This window comes from Poeciliopsis prolifica, unplaced genomic scaffold, assembly GCF_027474105.1.
Source record: "Poeciliopsis prolifica strain line A6 unplaced genomic scaffold, Auburn_PproV2 SCAFFOLD002, whole genome shotgun sequence".
Lineage (NCBI taxonomy): Eukaryota > Metazoa > Chordata > Actinopteri > Cyprinodontiformes > Poeciliidae > Poeciliopsis > Poeciliopsis prolifica.
In genome coordinates, this window is record NW_026562377.1 from 16,759,002 (window position 1) to 16,781,621 (window position 22,620).

A 22,620-nucleotide genomic window follows, 5' to 3' on the forward strand; every position below is an offset into this window, starting at 1 on the left:
TTCTCTATGTTCATCTTCAACACCATGTGGGAGTCACCTGCCTTATCTCGCACCACTTTGGTTGCAACCACTCAGTGAAACATGAGGTGTATCAGCTGCGAACGTGTTAAACAGCCGAAGCTAATTCAAGGATACATTTTCCCAATATAATGCTTGAATGTTTTCAAATATAATGCCTGACACGTTTCATGCATTATTTATAGCACTTTAACCCTGTGCTATCACTGATACTTTTTATCTTCACACACCCCCGCCCCTGTTTGATGGTTCAGTCGTTCCCGGAAGTACCTGTGTTTACAGCAGAAACAGTTGAAGGTTTAGAGTCGAACGATAAACAGGAGTTATGTGTGTTTTTTAGCGTTCTAATATATTGTTAATGCATTTGTTTAAATTAGCAGTAGCCTGTGATATAAAAATGACGGTTTGGACGAGAAAGAGCGGCCGACAAGCTTGGCTAGCGTTGCTGGGTTAGCCAGCGAGGCGACAGTAGCAGCAGCTGCTAACTGAGCACGGAGCTGCTGCTGGTCCACCCAGTCCAGGATCTCAGGTACGTTCGCCTCACCCTCAAACAGGTGTTCACGTGTACGTGTGTAAGAGGCAAGCAGTCCCACCGGTTCGTTTACCCGTGTTCGGCAGGAAGACGAGCGGCCATGGGTGCAGAGAGCAGCGCGGCGCGGGGTTGCACTCTGCTGGAGGAGCCGCTGCTGACCCTGCCCTCCGGACCCACCATGTACTCGGCGGTTCTCCAGGACGGAAAGCCCGCTTCTGTGTTTGTTCACAAGCGGGACAATGAAGACAAAGTCAACAAAGCTGCTAAGGTGAGCTCGCATAAAAGGCCTTTCTCTGGAGCTAGGGAATATTTGCACTTGCTGCATTTTCTGATTCTTATAATAAGTTATCATTGATTAGTCTGCAAAATAATTTCGTTCAGTGTGGCGATGTAGATTTTGCCTCCTCAATAAATAAATAAAAATATCAGCTACAGACATGTTTTTTATTTAATGTAAAAGTCTCAAAGATTAAGTAATCTTTTGTGAAACTGCCTTATACACAAGTTAAAGATTAAAATAAGTCTTCATTTTTGATAACTTTTCATGACAGCAAATTGCTTAACGGAGGATAATCACAAAACTCATTTGTGCATTGTTTTATTCCTGCTACTGCATGACCTGCGAACATTGTTTGAACAAGGTTGTTAGCGCTTTCATTTTGATTACGGTGGAAGATTACTTAAATAGGAATTTGCCTCAAATCCTTCTTTATTTGTCAACCAAGATTATATGTAATGAAACAAGTGGCATTTTCAATAGTTAATGTTTAAAGAGCATATCAGGTTAGAAAGGTTGGACTCAAATCAATAATTGGCTCACTAGTGGAGAGCAATTCATAGCCAAGAAATGACACAAAGAGTCGTGGGGGGAGAAAGAGTGGGGCATTTCTTGTAGACGATTCAACGAAGCTGGTATATCCAACTTAAGGTTCTTAAGACTCAGTGCCCTGCATGTACTGGTGTGATTATCAAGCGCTATGTTTTAGGGAAGAAGTGATATCCAAGTGGCTCAGGGATAAAAATATTGAAATGTGTCCTTGAAAAGAAGCTCTCAAAGTTTCTGCAAATTCACCTTCCTGTTCACAGTTTCTTCTAGAGGCTCACATGACTCTGCAATTCCAAAGCAAAAATATACTGACTTTTTTCTGTAATGAAATGTGTTTAAAAACACAATGTCCTCTTAATGAAATAGGCTTTGGTTTGACTGCTTTGAAGAGCTTGTGAACGTCTGATGCTTTAAGTTGCATTCATAAAATATTAAGCATTTGAAATGCTCAAAACAAATGCAACAGAATCAATTAAAGTGCACAACTAATTAACCCACTTTTCACGATCTGCAGCATCTAAAGACGCTGAGGCACCCGTGTCTGCTGCGCTTCCTGTCCTGCTCGGTGCAGGACGGCGGCATCCATCTCGTAACGGAACACGTCCAGCCACTGGAGCTGCTGTTGGACAGCCTGTCCCCAGAGGAAATTTGCGCTGGCATCTACGACGTCCTGCAGGCACTCATCTTTCTGCACGAGAGGGTGAGTGAGACGAGGATCCATTTGCTTCTGTTGCCAGCAACTTGGGTGGACATTTTCTGTTTGCCTCCCTTGTGTTAAAACCTGGATGCTTCTTGTTCTTCAGGGTAAATCGAGCCACAACAACGTCTGCGTTTCCTCTGTGTTCGTCAGTGAAGACGGCCACTGGAAGCTGGGAGGGATGGAAACTGTGTGCAAGTTCTCTGAAGCAACTCCAGAGGTATAAGATGGAGTAATGGCAAATTCATTGTTATCAAACATTCTTTGGGAGGATTTTCACATGCATGTCAAAAGAGTAAAGACGTTTTGGAAACTCAGTTTTCAACGGATCAGTTAATTTGACTTATTTCTGTGTCAGTTTCTAGATAGCATTCAGAGTGCTAGAGAGACCTCCTGTGTCCCTCCTGAAGAGCAGGTCAGTGGGTTTGACTTTATTACAAAAATGTGAAAAAAGTTCTCCCTCCTACATTTTCATTGAAAAAAAGACATTGTTAACAGGTGGAAGGCTTTAAAATCCTTCCAGACAGGCATGCTCACGCTCGGGACTGTTACTCGTTTGGTACAATGATGGAGGCTCTGCTCCCTCTGCTGAATGACTATGGTGAGTAAATAAGGTTTGATAAAATCTGATTGCAAATTGTTAAATTTCACTTCATCTACTTACTCTGCTCTTCTTTTCTGTGTTCTTTTTAGTGTCACAAGAGCTCTCTGACAGTCTGACAAAAACCCTGCAGGCAGGCCTGCTGAACTCTGACCCCCAGGCTCGACCTCCAGTCAGCACCTTGCTCAATCACAGTTTCTTCAGGTTTTTGTGCATTTCTTTCACATGCATTTGCAGCATTTTAAACTGACAAAACTCGGATTTTAAACACATGGTTATTTTTTTTTTTCTGTGAACAGGAACGACTTTCTGGAAGTGATGAATTTTCTGAAGACCCTAACGCTGAAAACCGAAGAAGAAAAAAATGAATTTTTTAAGTAATTTGTTTTGTTTAAATCTCATATTAGGTGTACTCATAATTTACAATGCATTGCAAATGTATTGATATCCTGCAAGATATTGTACATTTGTCATGTTATAACCACATACTGTAAGCTGCAAGAGTAAAAGAGGCTGAATATAAATATTACATTCTTTAGGCTTTCAACTTTCATCCATCACATACAATACAATAAAATGCATAAAACTGTATTCCTGCAATGGGACTAATGTTTAAACCACTTTAGGAGTCTGAATGCTTTGAAAAGGGATTGTAAATTTTAACGACGTCTTGATTTTTTTATCTTCCGTACATACTTTTTTTTTTTTTTAATATATATTTCAGGTTTCTCCTTGACCGTGTCCAGAACCTTCCTGAAGAGCTGATTGCTTCACGCCTTGTCCCCAAACTTCTCCACTCCCTTGTTTTTGCAGAACCCATGGCTGTCAAGAGCTTCCTCCCTCATTTGTTAAGACCAAAAAAGGGTAATATGGCATTGTATTGAGAATATGTCAAGTAACTTGAAACAGAGTCGTTTAAATGTTTAAACAAGTAAAAATATGACTTAAAAACTCATAATTTCACCTTTGTGGACAGATTCCAGTCAAGGTGACGGCAGTGAGGATTGTCTGCTATCTGTGACCCTTCATCGGAAACATGTGATTCCTCAGCTGCTTAAACTCTACAAAATAAATGAAGAGCACATTCGGATTGTGCTCTTGACTCACATCCACATCTATGCCGAATTCTTTTCCCATGATGAACTAAAAAATCAGGTTTTACCTCAGGTAAAAGCGCAGTTCTATATTATTGCTGAATACACAGGTGTCAAGATGTTTTAGATTTGTTTTAATTTAGTGCAGTGTTAACAGCTAGACCAGAAAATAATTTGTTTTAGTTGTAGTCTTGGTCCTGTTAGTTGGGGCAAAAATTATGCCACATATTATTAACCAAAGTTGACTATACTTGTCCTATTTTTTTATTACCAAATGCTACTTCTGTTATTGTGATTGCAGTATTTTTGGCACGTAAACCCCACTGCCATCACTTACCTACATGGTTGTGAAATTGATAAAAAAAAAAGTAATAGAGAGACTATATCAATGTTACATTTCTTTCAGATTTATTTCATGTTATGTCACAATGAGTCCATAAGAAATTAAGGGCTTAAACTAGTTGATGTAAAGTTACCAAACAAAAGTAGTCACCTTCCATGAGTAATCAACAGACCAAATCTTCACCATTTAAATGAAGAACCTGTCATCAATAGCTTGCCCAAGTGGTGTTCCCCACAAATGTAATCTTGGTCCCTTTCTGCTCTTTTTACACCTGCTTGCATTTGACGTCGAGTTTAAAGTAGCATCCATTTTAATTACAATTTACAAAAAAAAAAAAAACAGTTAATACAATTTGGACAACATGACCATACCATCCCTTGTAATTTAAAAATATACACGTTTTGTTTTCCTTCAAAATCCTGAATGTTATTTTTGAAAACAATTTCTCCATCCATAGAATGACGAAAACCATTAATGTAATTTACACTTCTGGAGAAGTTATCCAAACCTTTATTTCTTTCAGTCTACCTTATTTTCATATTTCTGTACGTTTTCTCTGCACCTCTTCAATCAGCTTTTATTTTTAAGCATTCTTATAAATCCAATTACCATTTTTGTGTGGATGCAACCTAGTGCTTTATATATTATCTGAATCTAAATTTAGTCTACACTTTTTTTCTTTTTTTTACTGGCTACAGGTTTTGTTGGGCATGAGAGACACCAATGACTCTCTGGTTGCCATGACACTGCAAAGTCTTGCTGTGTTGGTGCCTTTGCTGGGAGCTCACGTGGTTGTTGGTGGAGACAGAAGCAAGGTCTTTAAACGCACAACACCAAGTTTTACCAGGTCTGCAGAGGTCACACCTGAAAGTAAGGAACTCCTTATTGAGATAAAAAGGATTATTGGACTCTACATTTATAATGTTGGACTCCACTATTAGTATTCAAAAGGATTATCTAGATTAATTTAATTCATTTTAAAATTTGTAAACAAGTATAAAATAATATTTGCTTACTAGCATATAGAGGGTAGAAACAGTTTTTACTGTTAGCACATACTAATGATATTTTACTTGTCTTTAGCTTCTCCTGTCCACATAGTTGGAAGCTCAAACTCTCAGATGATTCAACCCTCCAAAATCCTGAATATGCTCCCCAAACCCTCAGAGGCCAAAGGCTCAGTCCTCGGCCACGTGGGAAACTTGACAGGCACACAAGAGAAGCCGAGGGTGATTCCGCCATCATCTGGTAAGACCTTTATGCTGTTCCTGTTGTGTCAATTTTATTGTAGCTGAAATTCAGTGTGGCCTCTTTGTTGTGTTTTCCAGATAACGGACGAAAAATGCCTTTAACCTTAAACGGCTTTCATCAAGATAATAATAGACAGGAAGTGCTCCTTGGCTCGGAGCAGGCTCACAGGCTAGAGGGCCCTGTGGAGGACTGGCCTGACTGGAGTGAAAACGAGGCCGGAGAAAGTAGAAATGCACAGTCTGTCCACATCCACATCGAGACATCAGAGGGAGCTGATGCCATTAGCAGCAGACTCCCAGATGAAAATGCAGAGGAGGAGCCTTGGGATGACTTTGAGGACCCTGAATCGACGTTGGATCTCTCCCCTTCTGCAGATTCACTGATTCTTACACCTTCCAGAGGGAGCACCACTACATCCGCTGATCAGATTCCTGAACCAGTGACACTGAAATCCTCTAAACCCCTAAAGCTGACCTCGGCGTTGTATCAGTCAAACAAGGGCAAGAATACTTCCTCATGGGACAATGACTGGAGTCAAGAAGATTTCCAGAAACCACTAAGCCCGTCAGTCCCAGTGCCCAAATCAACAGTGCCAATGAAGAGCGACAGAACAGGTCTGGGGGATGAGTTCACTATTAAGGTGAAAAAGAAGGTAGAGCAAGACCCAGAACTGGATTTGTTTGCAGACATGGTGCCGGACATCAAGTTATCTTCAACCTCTCTGCTGCCTCTAGAGGAGAGAAGTATGCATATCGCAGGAACGTCAGCAGTCTTTTCAGATAAAACTCTTGAGACAGGCTCAGCCATTGATGCAGTAACACTCAATGCCAAGTTTGCAGCAGTGAACCAGTCTGAGGTGGGTTTTTCAATTGTTATTGAATCCATTTATGGTAGATGAAACATTATGTAGAGACTTATTATCTTAAAGTTGTATTTGTAATCGGAAAAACCAATTCAGTTAATGATCAAATGTGTGTGGGTCACTAGATGAATTATATGTTTAGTTGTTACAACTAATTAACTTGCACAATTGAAAGTCTTCATTCTGCTTAATTTATGCCCAAAGAATGGTGGTTTTATGTCTGAAACAAGTTTCGATGGCTTTCAAATGTACCCGTTTTGATCTGTTTTTAAGGCTGAAGCAGATGGCTGGGGAGATGGAGATGACCTCAACTGGGAGGACGAGAATGCCTGGTGATGACGACTGACACAAAACTCAATCTGGAGCAAAACTCTCAACCACTGGAAACCTTTAATCCATGCACCACATCTGGAGTCCCACTATCCCACAAAGCTGGAAGAAACTTCTGATAAAATGATGCAGTCTGATCAAGAAGGCCCTAAATCTATTATCACTGTTTATTATGGAGATGTGGTGATACATGGGCTGCCCGATGGTGCTAGACTTGGACAGAAGAAGCCATTTGTAATTGTTTGCCAGTTGACATTATTCACCTCAATAATGGTTAAAGATCCTAACTAGAGGTAAATGCCATTGCGTTCATTTGCTCTTTTTTTATGTGCCAAATCAACTGTTAGCATCAAGCTCAAGATAAATTTTCAGCAGGACAAAGGTTGATTCCTTGAAGGCTTGCACTTTGAATGAATGTGAAATAGAAAATCTATTTATTTGAGCTTTTTTGGTTGGTAGTGAAATAAACATTTTGCTTCCAAAAGTTTTTCTGTCTACGTTATGTAAGAACCAATAAGAAAAAATATGGCTGATAGGATCAATTGCAAACGCTCAGTATTTAAATAGATTTAATAAATGGCATCAAACACAGCAAAATAAACTAAAACTCGGCACAGATCCGATTCACTGTACAATGAGCCTTGAGGGGTCTTAAAATGAGAAAAGTGCTATGTTGTGTGTCTGACTGAAGTGATTTCTCTTATGAGGGTCATCAGTTGCTGAAGCTTGGCTTTCAGCCACGTTGGAGGTGGCGCTGTCGTGTTTGCTTTACTCTCCACGAGAGCATGAAGGGCTTTTAAAGAGTTCTGAGCCGTCTGGACGTGGCGGTCGTACTCCTCCTCTGCACTCGTCTCCTGTCGAGCTCTCTTTGGGCTTGGCTAAGAGGGAGGAAATTACAGGGAAAGTAAAGTTAACTCAATGTTATTTATTTCCCTCTCATGCTTAAAGCAAAATAATGGAAGCAATCTAGGTAAATGTAAGCCAATTACAGATTGAGAGATTTTGTTGAAGTATGGACTAATGACATAAACAGAGCAATAAAATTTAGCTTTTGGTTTTTATACAAGCATAAAATACCAGTCCCAACATTTTCTTCTTTTATCATGCCTGTTTTTTATGTGACAGCAGGGTCATAAGTTTTAAAAGATTATCAGATTTCCCATCAAAGGACTTCGATTTTATTTAGTTAAGAACAGCAATACCTGTAATTGATTTTGTATATTGTACCTCTGGCTAAGTAATTAGGGTGTTATTACACTGTGGCAAAACCTTAAGGCTCCATATGTAGGACAGGAAACTGCTCTGTCGGAAGGAATTCATTGCTGGCACACTAAAATATATTACCATAAAGCAAGGCACATTCAACTCACCCCTCTGTAAATAATGATTAATGCAAGAACAAGTCCTACGGACAAAATGAGAAGGAAGACAAAAGCTTATGGCGGGACTCAATCCTCATGTAGGAACTATTACACTTCATGTCCAAGTTCCATGGCTCCCATGGTAGTTAACATGACAGGAAGAATGTGACGACTTGTCCTAAAATTAATTAATTATTTAATTTTCCTGGAGATGGTTGATACCTTTACATCAGTTCCCATTGCTATGAGTTACACCCCACTATTGCCGTCATTTTCAAATTTCATCATTTGAAAGGCTGGACGTTCAGCTGAGCAGTTATGAGACCATCGTGAGAACAGAAGTGGATTTAGGACACAAGCCAGAGCTGAGATTGATTTCTGGGGATTCTGACAGTTCATGCACCTCATAGAAGTGGGAAGGTATTAATTCAAGCAGCAGTAGGGAGTCTCTGCAGGTATTAAAAGCAGAGCGAAAGTCCAGGAGGAGTGGTGGATAACCTTACACTATTCATTACTAGCTCCTTCAGGAGAGTATATTTAATCTGGCTTAAAAACACATGTTCTAATAGTTGACTAAAACATATTAATTGGGATATTTGTGGCATAGGCTACTTCATAAAAGGGAAAAGATTTGGTAAGAAATGCAGAAAAAAAAATCATCTCAAATCACAAAATAAAATCCAACACAAGTTGCCAAAGGTAAATTGAACTTGCTTAAGTTACTAAGCAAGACAGCAATATATTGCCAATTTATGTTGAATTAGTCCTTAGTAAACAGTTTTTAGTTTAAAAGCAGGTTGCCTCAGTCTGCCACCAATTACAAGACTGTGCACATTTAGAGGGATGCCATAAATCTGAGCTCAATGATGCTGCTAACCTCAGAGTCTGCGATGGCTTCAGTTTCAGCAGCCTGTTTGTCTGAGCCACTTTCTTTGCTCTCCAGTTTCTTGTTGTGTTGCTCGATCACCGTTTTCTCCAGTTTCAGCCTTTTCAGCCGTGACTCCACATCTTCCAGCTGATTCAGCGTCTACAAAAAATAAATTAAAGACATACAATATCCATGACAGCCTGTTTTGATAAATCAGATTTACTCTCAATGCATTCTCATTGGATGTTTATCACCAACCTTGCTCAGGTAATTGATCACTTTGGTCTTTGTTTCTTCCACACACAAACTCTGGGAAATGACCTCTTCATGGTTTGTATTCTTGAGCACCACAGGGAGATGATATATTAAAGTCAGGTTGAAGCACCTACCAGCTCCTACTACTAGTCATGGCCAAAAGTTGTATGAATGACAGATTTTGTTTTTCGGGAAACTATTGTGTCGTTGTTTAGCAAAAATTGTTTTCATGGTGTAGTGGTCTAGATCAAACAGTTCATGTCTTTTAATGTTAGGAAAAAACAATCACTCAAAATTGTATTGTTTTCATACCAGCCACTTAGTTATCACTTTTGCCCTCAGACGTGATGGTGCATCATTCATCAACACATTGCTCCAGGAGGAAGCTTTGACTCTTTCCTTATACATGGCAGTTTTTGGACAAAACTGAAAGGGCCAATTCATCTGAAAGCGAGAATGCACTTAGGATTTTTCACAGTCGATGTGACACAAAGTGTGCAGAAAATCCTTTTTCCAGATGTCCTTAACAGTCTAAATATGTAGCCAACAGGTAAAACAACTCCGATCTCTTTGCTTCATGCAGAAGTCAGTCTCCCCTTGTTGTTTTTCTCAGAAAGAAATAGCGTCTTTGCTCCTCTTTGTAAAACAAGGCTACACATCTTATCAAACATGCATTGTGGTGTTTACACCTCACAATGCATCCAGAAACATTGCACACCATGCAATCTAAAGCTCTGTAGGTGATGATCCTGGCACTTACAGGACTCTCTTAAGTGCCTTGAAGCTTTGAGCAGAGCAGCTGAATCTTGCCTTGAAGGGTTTATTTAGTTGCGATCTGTTATTAAGCAACATCCTTCCCTGTGAAGCACATCTGATGCAAACCAATGACATCCCTTGTCAACACGTTCCTCTGAGGTAATTGCAATTATGTTATCAGGTCACTTTGTGGCAGGACTGAAACACTCTGCAACTGTTTTTCATAACTTTGCAGTTAACTGTCTTTCATCTTATCACTTTACAGAGCAGCACACAATTAATGCAAGTTCCCGAGGAAGTTTCTAAAACAATAATATTTCTGTCAATCTCCAGACAGTTGGCCACAACTGATTATTTGAAAAAAATGTACAATGGTGAAGTTTAGGTGGTACCCCTGCAAAGTAAGAAAAGGCCTCTAGGGTGTGCTGATGTAGCAGCCAAGACTTGTCGGCCAGAAGGACTCCAAACAGACCACTCAATCTAGGAAGAATCTCGCCCTATGGGACCAAAATATGTTACAAATACAGTTTTTAAGTATCTAACATGGTGTTGTGTAGTTAGGTAACACAAGAACTGGACTAAAAGGTTTTCTTAAATCATTGTAAACAAGGATATGAGGTAAACATGTCTATAACTGTACTTTTCAGTAGGCCCAATTTCAAGTTTTTTTTTTACTTTTTAATTGTACTGAAATTAAAATATAAATAATGTAATATTTTAGTTAAGCATTTAAAAAGTTTCAAATGTTTAATAAAGTTCGTGAAGTAAATTAACTTTTTGAAGACATTATAATTTATTACAATGTATTCTTACCTGACAGTCTTCAGGAAAAACGATCTTTCCCAGGGAGGAGAGAAACCCCAGAGCAGCCAGCAGTAAATAATCTGGACATTTCTGAGAAACTACAGCTTCCAGACACAACAGACCCTAAAATAACAATGAGCTGTCAACACAAATATCATCCACTTTTTAACCCTTTAATGTGTAAAAAAGAACATTACCTGAGAAATGGTTTCAAGTTTGATGTTCTTTACAATAACAGTTGTTGCTGACAAGAGCAGTTTCAAAGTATCCTGGAGCACAAGGTGGGTCTGCAACTGTTTTCAGACAAGTTACACAGAAATGATAATTACATTTTTTCACTAATTTAGTGTGTGTACATTTGTGTGTTTTTGTCACCTGACTGGGATTCATTCTTGACCACAACTGTGTAATCATCCTCACTACAGAAAATGAACACTGTTCCTCCGGAGATGGATGCCCTCGAAGTAGACAGAGGAGCGACCCCAGCGCTGCGTTCTGGCACCAACACAGACATTGTATGAAGGAATCATTACTTTTTAATATCACAGTTTTCCACCCTGCTTCACTGTATTGTTTTCTACCCCAAAGGTCAATCAGGATAGAAAATAACCCAGAATGACAGCTGCTAGGAAACAATCCAGTTGTGAAAGTGTAAGGAAAACAGTCTACTAGTAATTGTTTTAAATAAAGTTTGACACTAAATGTGATATATTCATGTCGTAAGTAGACAATTGTGAATCTGTCTTTAAACTCATTTAAAACAGAACAAATGTCGGAATAATTTCCAGCCAAGAGCACTAAAGTAAACAATCATAGAAGATACCAAATGTTTGGTATCTTAGTCAGCCGATTAAAGACGGCTGACTAAGCCTGACTTTTCCGAGATTAAAGTCAGCCGTCTCTAATCTCGGAAAAAGGCATATCTTACTCTTGAGCCAGACCATATCAGTTTTGGTGCAGAAGCAAAAATGTTTTGAAATATTGGTAAACCTCAAATATTCAAGACTGTCCTCACCACTTTGTCCACTTGTCCTAGTTTGTATCCCCCGTCCTCCCACTCCATTAGAACCCTTTGCATCAGGGCAATGATTTCTGTCTCCACACGAAGACGGACGTCCTGAGAAAGAGCCCTGACCAGGACGTGATGCCACACGGGAAAATTTTCCACCTTTGATGGTGAGAACTCTGCCACCAACTCCAACTGGAAAAATAACTCTTTAAGATCACTGGTACAAAACATAAAAATATTTTTCACAGCCTATTATTGTTATCACCTACAATCTCCCTGTTATTTCTTATGCAATTCCGTACACATCTGTCCATTCTTTCAAAAGCTGAAACAAATTTGATATTTTCCATACTTTTAACAATGTAGAAACCCTGATTGTTTTAAATTTTAGAAAACTCTTTGAAAATTTGTTCACATATAAAGTTACATTGTTGTTGGCAAAGTAAGCAGACGGTAACTGCGTTTCCCATTTGTGACAGAAACCAGATTCAAGAGTGCCCTCATTCGCTGTCTGGAGATACAACCGGCTTTGGCAACAAACAGCAGAGCATCAAAACAAACCTTCATCCTCATCCAACAACGTCCTAGTTTTCCAAACTACTTCAAATTTCTCAAAGGGCTGGACTGACCAATAAGTAAAAAAATTCCACAGCACCACCTTAGGGTTCTTTCTGATAACCTAAACATTTTGCATTTCTGGTCTTAATGACTCTTACCTGGTGGCTTGGGGTCATGAGGAAAACCATGCGTCTCAGTAGCAATCCCAGGTGTAACAACTGGTAGCACTCAGAATTGCATGCTTTCACCTAGAGCATGAAAAAAGTTAAGAGAGTAAAAGCTCACATCCAGCAAAGACAGTAGAATTACCCTTTAATTGGCACTGAACTAAACCTCCAACTCACCAAATTCAGGTGTTTTCCTAATTTTCATACAAAAACACGTTTATGAAATCCAGTGTCATGGCATGCATTCTATGCTTAAAAACATCCGTGAAGTCACTGTCTGGAGACAGTATCTATTGACCTCCAAACATCAGGAAATTCAAATGATCTCAAATTAAATTCAACAGAACAGCTCATGGAATGGATCACCAAGTCCAAGCAGCTGCAGGCAAACCTCGATATCCGGTCTGTGACGAGTGCAACGCAAACCGAAACTGGACGAGAGTAGATAACTTTAGAGGGTCATATCATGCTGCTCTACTTAATGAGCGTGATTTAGATGGTTGCCAGGTACATGGTACTTGAATGACACCTTGAGTCACTGTTTGTGACACAAGGTGTTTTTCTTTGTAGAATTGTCTTATCCCCTTGGTTTCAGTGATAGGAACTTCTATCACTGTTAACAATTTGGGGACAAGCGTTTCCTGATTAAACAAGACAGCGCACCTGTCATAGATGAGAAAAATGTGTTTGGGAGAACTTGACCAGCTGCACAGATGAGTTTGAGTGGAAACTGTGCTGGAAGCCTTATCTTCCAGGATACATATAACAGATGTGCAATAGAAGAATACTTAGATAACGAGACTTGTTAACCGTGTGGAAAGTATTCCCAGAAAAGCTGGAGTTGTTAAAGCTGCAACAAGTATTAATTACAGTACATGTTACCTCTGGGATGTTATTAAAGATTGTGTGTGGGTACAGACACGCGTTTCAATACTTGTGTCAAAACCGTACATGTCTTCTGGTTTTACCCACCAGCTGAGCAATAAGCAGGACATGATGTAGGCAAAGTTCTGCTGTTCCGTATCTGAAAGAATAAGTTGAATTGAACAGTCACTAATGTTAAAAATGCTTACTTGCAGACAGAATTAAGCAAACAAATGGCGAGGTATATGCATTCACTTCTTTGCAAATAAAGCTGAAAAGTTTAACTTTTGCAAAGTCCTGGAAATGTATTAATGCAACCTCCTGTTACTCTTCTGGTATGTGTAGGTGCTATAACAATTATTATAAGGTGCTATCTTTGTATCTTTTATCACTTTGAGTTCACAATTCAAGCTTGCAAAACAACGTTTCTGAAATAATATTTAGTTGGTAAATGGGTCAAATATAAACGATTTATAATCTCAAAATAGTTTACCTACTCATTACTTAGTTGAAATGAATAGAAAAAGCGGTAACCTCGTTTTAAGTGCAATTTTAAGAACTTTGAGTTAAAATAAAAGGCATATTCCTTGCACTAACCGTGCTGTAAAGCACCACACATCTACTGCCAACAAAGCTGTTGGGGTATCAGCCTGCAGCACAGCATCCATCAAACAACGTTCCTAAGGAAGGGAAATAGAAGATCAAAAGGAAATCAGATCAGCGAGAACCAAAAACCACAAAGCACCTCAGGGGGGCAATTAAAAAAACAAAAATATTTAGCAGGCATATCAGAATGAAAGAGAAAGAATAGCTAGTCTTGAATGAGGGGAACACCTACATGAAAACAGGGGCAGTTTGTTGCTTGCCAAACTAAATATTTGGTTGGAAACTAACCTCAACTCGAGATCCATTTCAGAACCAGAATCCTTACAAATAGACAGTTTCAAAATTTAAGCTAAAATGTACTTTATTTCAGCAGTAAAATACTTATTTTGTGTTTCTCCCTTATATTATTAAATACTTTTCCAAAGAATAAAACTTGTCATAATTTAAAAAAATTTTAAATCTCAGAATATTTTTGGACCTTTTTCAGATGAAATAAATGATAATTTGGTGAAATTGTTTTGTTTGACATGTAATTAACAGGACATTCAAACTGATTTCAAAGTCGTACAATACAAAAAGTAAGGATTGGACCCTCCTAAATCCTACATAGAAAATGAGTCGGATCTGGAGGTTCTAGGCCATGAAGTCATTTGCTGATTCTGAATTCTGTAGATAATATGAGAAGGGAGTTTAATGTTCATGCTTCATTGACATCCCAATGTTAGCTTTTCCAGTCTGAGTTGTGGCACATTTGTGCAATAAATGTTTTAATTCTATTCATACTTGTTAACTTGGTGTGTAAGTGGTTCAGCATGCAGGCCTTACTAGCACAGGAAAGTAGACTGGAGGGAGCACAGCCACACTGGCACAGAGCTGTACACAGATGTGTTGGTGCAGAGTGACGTTGACCTGGGCCTGACCCTTCAGCATCACCCCTGGCAACCGAACTGGTACTTTACGCTCAGTGTAGCATTGTCGGAAGCTAATAAAGATAGCTTGGTAGAGAGGAAGCCTAGAACGGGAGAAAGAACAAAAGAAAATGTTTTGATACTTGGCCAACATAAACCTGCTTTACTTTAACCTGATAATAAATCATCTGATTTATACCAGAGCAAACAAGCTCACTGTACTGACAAAGATTTTTTTTCTCAGTTTGAAACATTAAACAGACATTTAATACAATCTTTTAAATAGTAATAAAATAATAGGATGACTGCTAACATACATTAGAGTGGACTTTCAAGTAATATGGCAAAACTGAAATATAATTTTACACACATTATCAGGGACCTTTAGAGTATTAAAAAAACAAAAACTCTGAAGAAACCCAGATCACCTTGGTGTGTCTTCTGGAAACTGACTTCCAGAGAACCAAAGCTCCATCACTTCCTCTGGTTGGCTGAGCAGCTGTCCCAAAATATTCACCAGCATGAGAAAATGTGGGAGCTCATGCTCAGAGCTCAACCCTGCAGGCATGAAGTTGTGACAATGTCATTATCTTTTTGTGTTGGGTTCACAGCAAATACAGACCCCAAACAATAAGCAGTCTATCCTGGACAAAAAAAATTACTGTTTCCATCTCAGCAGCAAAGTTTAATGAAAAAGCAGTTCTTAATTGCTGTTTCGGCTTTGACTTGACCACTGTAGCAGATTTTTACCTTCTAAAATGTTATTTTTATCTGGAAAATAAAATGGCCTACACAAGGAAGGTCAGTTATTTATTTATCTGCTGCTGTGAGTCCATTTATAGCTAAAGGTAGGGAAACAGAGGAACTGACTATTCATTTTAGAAGGAAAACAGATCATGTCTTACCAGTAATGAGAATAATTCAATAGATTTTAAAAAACGTTGATTCACAAATATTTAGCTACTGTAAGAAAGCATGGACGCCTCACAAAGGGAATTTAATGGACACTTTTTACAAAGTAAACTCACACAAGTCTGGTTGCAGCACAACTTCAGCAAAGGGCCTCAGAGGCAATAGCTGAAGCAGGAAAGCATCCATAGGAACCAGCACTGATGCACTTAGCTCCCCAGCCAGAGCTGTGGGCAGCGACGGAGCACACAAACTTGGAGGAAACTTACTGAAAGACACCGAGCTCATCATAATCAGAAGTATGTCAGGAATCAGAATAAATGTTTAAAAGTCAAATCTCACTTTTTAAGCAAACATTTGTACCTGAATATCTGGAGGTAGAGTTGGTGAAAGCAGCTGGACATTTTTGTCAGAAAATATTTAAATTCCTGTTAAGAGAAGAAGATTGAAAGAAAAGTTGGTAATACCTAAAATCAAGACAGCAACATGTTACAAAAAAGGTTTCAGTACCTTTATGTAATGAACCAAAGTGTTAACGAAGAATCTGCACATCTTTGTAGTTTTCTGGAAAAGCTTGTATTCCGGACTTTGAACAGTCTCCTGCAACAGGTCCAAAGTACATTAATAAGCTAGAGGTTTGTGATACTTCAAAATATCTCATTAGATTTTTCTAACCTGTAAACCAGCCAGCTTTATCTGTTCAGCCATCTCCATACAGCTCTGTAAGGAAGCCAACAAGTTGTCAGACAAGCTGTTGACGATGTCGCCATGGTGCAGCTGTTCCTCCACCAAGGACTGGTACTTCAGGCTCTGTCTGAGCAAAACAATTTCAAATATTTAACTAGGACATATGTCTAAATCTGTATTAAGTATTTCCTGCAAAAATATCTATAATGCGTAAATATTTTCACATTTTGTCACAATACAACCAGAAACAACACAATTTTATTGGAATTTTAGTTGATAGACCAGTACAAAGTGGCAGATACATTTGAAGTCAAGCGAAACTGGTGAATGGTTTTCAAATGATTTAGTAATTAAACATCTAAAATGTGTGTCATAGCCGCTGTCTGTTAATAGAAAACGCCACAAGTAACAGAGCAACAAAGAGAAGCCAGTGAAATGCTGCAGAATTAAAACTGGATCAGCAGCTAACCTTCTGGGTGGACAACAATCCTAAACATTCAGCCAGTGATTCAATGTGACAGTTCAGATCAAAGCATATCCAAAATCCAATCGACAACCTGTGGCAAGACTTGAAAACTGAGCTCCTGTTTTGTAAATAAGAGTGGGTAAATATGTCAATCTCTGGAGAAGACTTGGAGATGTAAATACTTTCAAAACCAGGTATTCCTTTCCTTCCACTTTACAAATATACACTACTCTGTGTTGGTATATCGCAACCAAACCCAATGAAAAAACGTAATGAAAAAAAAAAGCTCAAGATAGATCAACAAAACATGCTGACAGAATAAAAGAACAAAAAAGGACTTACTTAATGAGAAACTTCCACGTGTTAGCATGCAGTGCAATGTCAAGGTTAGAGATAATGGAGCAGATATCGAGAAGGCTGTGAATCACTGTAAAACATCAAAATGCTTAGTGAGTTTCAAACTGCATAAAAAATATCCTGATAAAATACAGTCAACAATTTCAGAGTGACCAGTTTTGCAATGAAAGACAGGAGGGTGTACACTTCCATACACACACGTAAACACACCTGTAACAATGTCAGAAACCTCCTCATCTGGGGCGCTACTGTCCAGAGAGATCCTATCCAGGACCTCCAGCAGACTCTTTTGCAGGGAATATGCCTCCTTGAAGAGTCTTTGCAGCAGATCGGCCACCAGAGACAGACGGCCACAATAAACCATCTCACTATCCTGTGGACAGGAACACAGACAGCATGGTGTTGAATTCATTTTTATACTTAATGATTACATTAGTTGCTTGAAGAAAACAAAAACAGTTACCAAAGGTCATAAAAATATGAACTAAATGTGAAATTAAGGTAAACATAGCAAATTTACATATCTTTGAAGTCACAGAAATTGAGTCATAAAAAACTAGATTGACTCACTCAAGCTCAGAGTATAAAAGTTTAAGCTTCCCTACTCTTATCTCCTTCTCCAACATTAACTCCAGGAAGGGGAGTTAATGTTGGAATGGAAGGTCAATCTCAGCTGCTGTTGGTTTTGGCTTGATTACTTGCAAATTATCAAGAGTAGGCCTTCCTTAATTATTTCCCAGAAAGTAGAAAATAAGACTTTGTTTCCTTCTTTCTTCAGGGGATTCAAAATAAAAAAACAAACCTTGCAGTGCTGAAATGTTTCTCTCAGGACTTTAAGAATGCAAGTCGGTAGCGAACGGATAGCATCAAAACAAAGACCTTCTTCAAATGAGCCAACATGGCGCACACAAATGGAAAGTGCATCAATTAACTGTGCCATTGCCTGAAAGAGACAAAATCTTACATCAAACATGAACTAGAGGAAAAGTTAGTAATGAGATGCACCAAATAATTGGCCAGAGATTAGAATCAAATACAAATTTTGCCATGATCTGAATATGCATTCTGTAAATGCATTAAAACTAAGAACTTCTGCCAGTTTTGAACATTAAATGCATAATGTATTTCAACAGATTTTTCTATCACTAATAAGAAAAAAAAAACATAAAAATTCATCCAGATTAGAGATCTAATCTTTGACATTTAATTTGGCATCATCTCATAATCTCATCAAAATGAGTTGGAATCTATAGGCCAATTCCTGAAGGTTAGGAAGACTTTCCGTGATGATATAATACTCTCTCTAATCTCACTTTGTATGCTTACCTGTAGAATGTTCCTTAGCAAAGCACACAGTTCAGTGTTTTGACTTGAAAGCTCGCCAACTTGATTCAGAATTTCTTTCATCATGTTGTCAAACATTGCTACTGCCTGCACACAGTTGTGTACGACAAAAGGAGACAAATTGTTACACTTTTTCAGAAGACTTGTTCATAAATTGGTAAATAAGACGTCAACAAGTACCTAAAACACAGTCTAAGGGAATAATATGGAATACTTATTCCCCCTAGGGGAAGAATTACGGACATATCATTTAAACACAGCAGCTGAAGGATATCAAATAATACTCCTTTATTCTTAAGTTACAAGTTGTGGATGACAGCCGTAATTCGCTATGTTCACAGGCCAGCATGCCCTTAAAAATCACAAGAGAGCTCACTTCTAATTTTGCATAAAAAAAACATTTCTGAAATAAATGCAGTACCAATATTTTAATGTAACGTAGTGGGAGTTGATTCAACAATGAAATGTGAAACCTAAAATGGTAATATGGCATATGTACTATTCAATAACATTAATTTTACAAAATGTAGTGGCATGTCTGTGTATACTCTACATAAAATGTCTACAATTGGTTCTGAAATAAAAATCCAAAACATAAACTCATTTTCCATTCACCTTTGGTAGGATCTTGGAAAAGCACTCCTCTTCCAGCTCTGACAAACCAATGTGTGGCAAGAACATCTCTGTAATTATCTTCAGTATACCTGTGTAATTTTTTTTTTTTTTTTTTACATTAGAAATGGTTCACGGGAGGATTGCTAAGAAAATAAATACACAGATATGTTTGATAGTTAATAAAGAGAATAATTACTCACGTAGATGATCATTCCAGGTAGTTGCCTCATGATGCAAAGAGTAGAAACAGTCAAGAAAAAGATCTCTGTTGCACTCTTGTTTTTATGCTACAATTCTATTATATGTCAAAAGTGTCACCATTCAATTAAAAAATATTAAATATATACATACATATGTAATAATGTTGGAAATGCACAGATTGAAAAATAATCACGACAGTTAAAAATAATAAAAATGTTGAAATTATCAAAAGCCATAGTATTAGTCTTCAGAAAAAGCAGAAGATTTTCATGATGTTAATCACTTGTAAAATACATAAACAATTAAATGTGGAAATCACAGTTTTACACATGAATTCATGTGTTGAAAGAATATCTTATAATTTCATTGTGTGGTGTTGCAGTGTATTGTGAATTTATTTTGCAGGTCAACATTACTCACCGGTTTAGACAAGCACTGTCACAGACAAGTTAAATGGTCTGTAGTTCAACTGCTGTGCAGCTTAACAAATGTTAGGGTGCATTTGACATGCACTGTGACTGATACACTTACGTCGTGATGACTGTGGCACTGGAAATATAAATTTGTTAATTAAATACTGAATACTAATGACTTAAAATGAATTGAGATGTGTGACTTAAAAATTGTGTATTTAATAAATTACAAATCGGCATAAAATGTGCCAGCTTTTATTAAATTTATCACATACGTTGGAATTTTTCTGATACGTTGAATCGTCCAGGAATTACGGTAAAGAAAGGTACACAAGCCGAATCCCGACACCAAAAAATGTGTAGGCTACATTACACAACATTCCTATTTGGATTAGACTGTGAGTCATGAGGATATTGTCAGCTTAGGCAGGACAGACTTGAGCTCCTGGCGACAGGTTTCCTGACTCCACTGCGCCACCTCATCCAGCAAAGATGTGTTGGTCTGGGACATGATGAAAGAAAATCCCCCGGTGTTGGTCAACGCTGGGCAGAAAGAAGGACGGGGATTTTTAGGGACCTCTCCTTAAAAAAGGATTCACATTCATATTCACCAGTATGTCCTCTTGTGAGGGACAAGCTGTTGTTGGCGTCAAGTTATTTAAAGCTTTGAATAGCGAGAAAGAGCCCGAGAAAACCGTAGCCCTGCAATGCGAGCGCAGCTCCATGTTACAATCAACGTTAGCTTGTTGTAGGTAAACCGGTTACTCGTGAACTTTTACCGAAAACGGGACTGAATCTCTCAGTCCGGACGTAGATTAAGTTCAAGTCTCTTTACCTGTGTTTCTCCTGACGTCACACGTATTCTTTCTTTCCCATCAAAAAGTCCTAAACTTTTTTATAATTATTATTGTTTTTTCAAAGTAAAAAGTATTGACGGTTTATTTTCGACAAGCACAACATTCCGCGCGCCTGCGCTTAAATCGGATATGACGTCAGGACGACGCGAATCATCGCATATTGTGCTGATTGGTTGGAATCAAAGGGTAAACCAATGACAAAGCTAAACGCATTTAAATCGATGACAAAAGCAACATTGGGTGTAAGATTTTTAATTTTTATTTTTACTGTGATGAAAAACATATTTAGTTTCACTCACTGTGGTTCCTGAGGTGGGTTATTAATGTAAGCGTGCCCTGAAGTTCCGAATATATGGATCTTTTTCTTTATTTAATATCCTTATTTTTATTTGTCCTATCTAATATTTCAATTTTCTGATCAATGATACTCGATATAATCCCTGGTCAAGAAAAAAATCAAAACGCTTGAAATATAATAAATAAATACAATAGAATAAATACTGTAGCTGATGTTACTGTATTTATGTTAATAAGAGAAAAAATAAAAGTTTGTGGTTCTAGCATCTTCTGACTCACAGTTACAGACGGCAACAAGGGTTGAGCTTGCTGTGACTTTACAGTGTGATTTGATATAAATTTATATAAATAATTATGTATCTTCAATATAAATAGCAACGAGTAAATATTTTTTTTTTAAAAAAGGAAAAATAATACACATATATATTTCATATTCAAAGGCAACTGAAATGTTACATTGCATCAAATATTAAAACATAACGAGAAAAAAATCAAGTTCAGCAGCTTCTGTCCCTATAAATTGAACAAAATTTAACTAATAAACCTGAACACAGCAATTAACAATTACCAGCAGTTAACATCTGTAAAATCAAAAATTATTGAATTAAACAGAGCTAAAATGTGCATTAATTATTTAAAACATGTACAAAACAGGACAAAATTGCTCATGAAATGCTGCATATAATTAAATACATGTTAAAATGTCATACTTATAAAGAAAACACAAAACTGATCATAATACCACAGATGCAGATGGAAACAGAAAAATGGGATGAACTGACTTGTTGCTGTGAAAACAATCAACTGTCAAGAGCAAAATCAAACTTATTATAAAATAACACATAATGTAGGTCAGGAGAAAATAACTTTTGATTAGACAACATGAATGTGAAGAATGAATTAACCTATTTGGCAAACTTCACTTCAATAATATGGTTAAAATTAGATTAATTAAAAAAAAAATCTTACATTCTATCCTTCTCAAAACCATTGGAAGCCTATTTTCTTGTGGTACTTTTTTTTTTTTAATCAGAATTTGTGGTATTATGCACTGGCCTAAGATTGATAGGTCAATAAAAAAGAAATCAAAACAACAGATTTGCCATGACAGATTCTCCACATTACTGAATTGTTTTATATTAAACATATGTATTTATATTGGGGTTAAGTGCTAAGCATTAACAACATTAAAAGGCACTTAGAAAAATATTTTATAGTTTATCAACCACTGAATGTACTTCCATCTAACTATTTGATGAAACACAAACATCGAGTTGTGTGAGACCATGGACAAACTCACAATTCAGTGATGGACATATTAAGTAGTAGTGAGCTCTCCAACAGATGAGACAAAAGAATAGTCTCAAGAATGGTCAATTCACAAATTTATACTTGTGAATTGTAGCCAACTCATTCATAATAATGTGCGTTCCCATGCTGTTTATTCCTGACCAAACACAGAATGCTTTCTTTACAATTAAGCCAGGAACACAGTACATCTGTTGTTTGTTACATTGTGCGATGGAAATAACTGATAACATAAATTTACGATGTTTAGGCAGATACACTTATGTGCTATTTTTTAATTGTGTGCAGCCTTTTCAAATAGTTTCCACATCTGAAGTGAGTTTCTATATCAAAACTTCCTTCCATAAATCGTAAGCTGTCTTTGTAGACTATTAATACAAGCATTTCTAATGGGACTGTAAAAAATTAATTACAATGTATGACCATCTAGGTTAATGAATGTTAACATAACATTCA

At 37.6% G+C, this 22,620-nt stretch overlaps 2 protein-coding genes across 3 annotated transcripts; one reads left to right on the plus strand and one right to left on the minus strand.

The window, feature by feature from the left end:
* Positions 1-284: 284 nt before the first annotated feature.
* Positions 285-7,041, plus strand: scyl3 (SCY1-like, kinase-like 3). The gene is made up of 14 exons (XM_055052488.1): positions 285-547; positions 637-818; positions 1,891-2,076; positions 2,180-2,293; positions 2,432-2,488; positions 2,572-2,674; positions 2,767-2,878; positions 2,974-3,051; positions 3,399-3,538; positions 3,651-3,841; positions 4,810-4,981; positions 5,195-5,359; positions 5,440-6,218; positions 6,498-7,041. Exons 2-14 carry the CDS (start codon positions 651-653, stop codon positions 6,558-6,560), a joined length of 2,328 nt encoding a protein of 775 aa, XP_054908463.1. The 5' UTR covers positions 285-547; positions 637-650; the 3' UTR covers positions 6,561-7,041.
* Positions 7,042-7,106: 65 nt separating this feature from the next.
* firrm (fignl1 interacting regulator of recombination and mitosis) lies at positions 7,107-20,666 on the minus strand. 2 transcript variants are annotated; one of them, XM_055052452.1, is made up of 25 exons: positions 20,538-20,666; positions 20,118-20,245; positions 19,289-19,328; positions 19,089-19,126; positions 18,456-18,560; positions 17,932-18,072; positions 17,340-17,502; positions 17,115-17,199; positions 16,295-16,433; positions 16,130-16,219; positions 15,983-16,047; positions 15,739-15,887; positions 15,139-15,268; positions 14,628-14,814; positions 13,794-13,876; positions 13,305-13,356; positions 12,324-12,413; positions 11,614-11,799; positions 10,974-11,093; positions 10,796-10,891; positions 10,608-10,721; positions 10,187-10,291; positions 9,042-9,122; positions 8,793-8,942; positions 7,107-7,432 (listed from the first exon to the last, which is right to left on the minus strand). In XM_055052452.1, the coding sequence occupies exons 2-25, from the start codon at positions 20,211-20,213 to the stop codon at positions 7,223-7,225; spliced, it is 2,715 nt and encodes a 904-aa protein (XP_054908427.1). In that variant the 5' UTR covers positions 20,214-20,245; positions 20,538-20,666; the 3' UTR covers positions 7,107-7,222. The 2 variants fall into 2 exon arrangements, with proteins under 2 accessions (XP_054908427.1, XP_054908419.1); XM_055052444.1 differs by having other exon boundaries at positions 19,089-19,177.
* Positions 20,667-22,620: the final 1,954 nt, after the last annotated feature.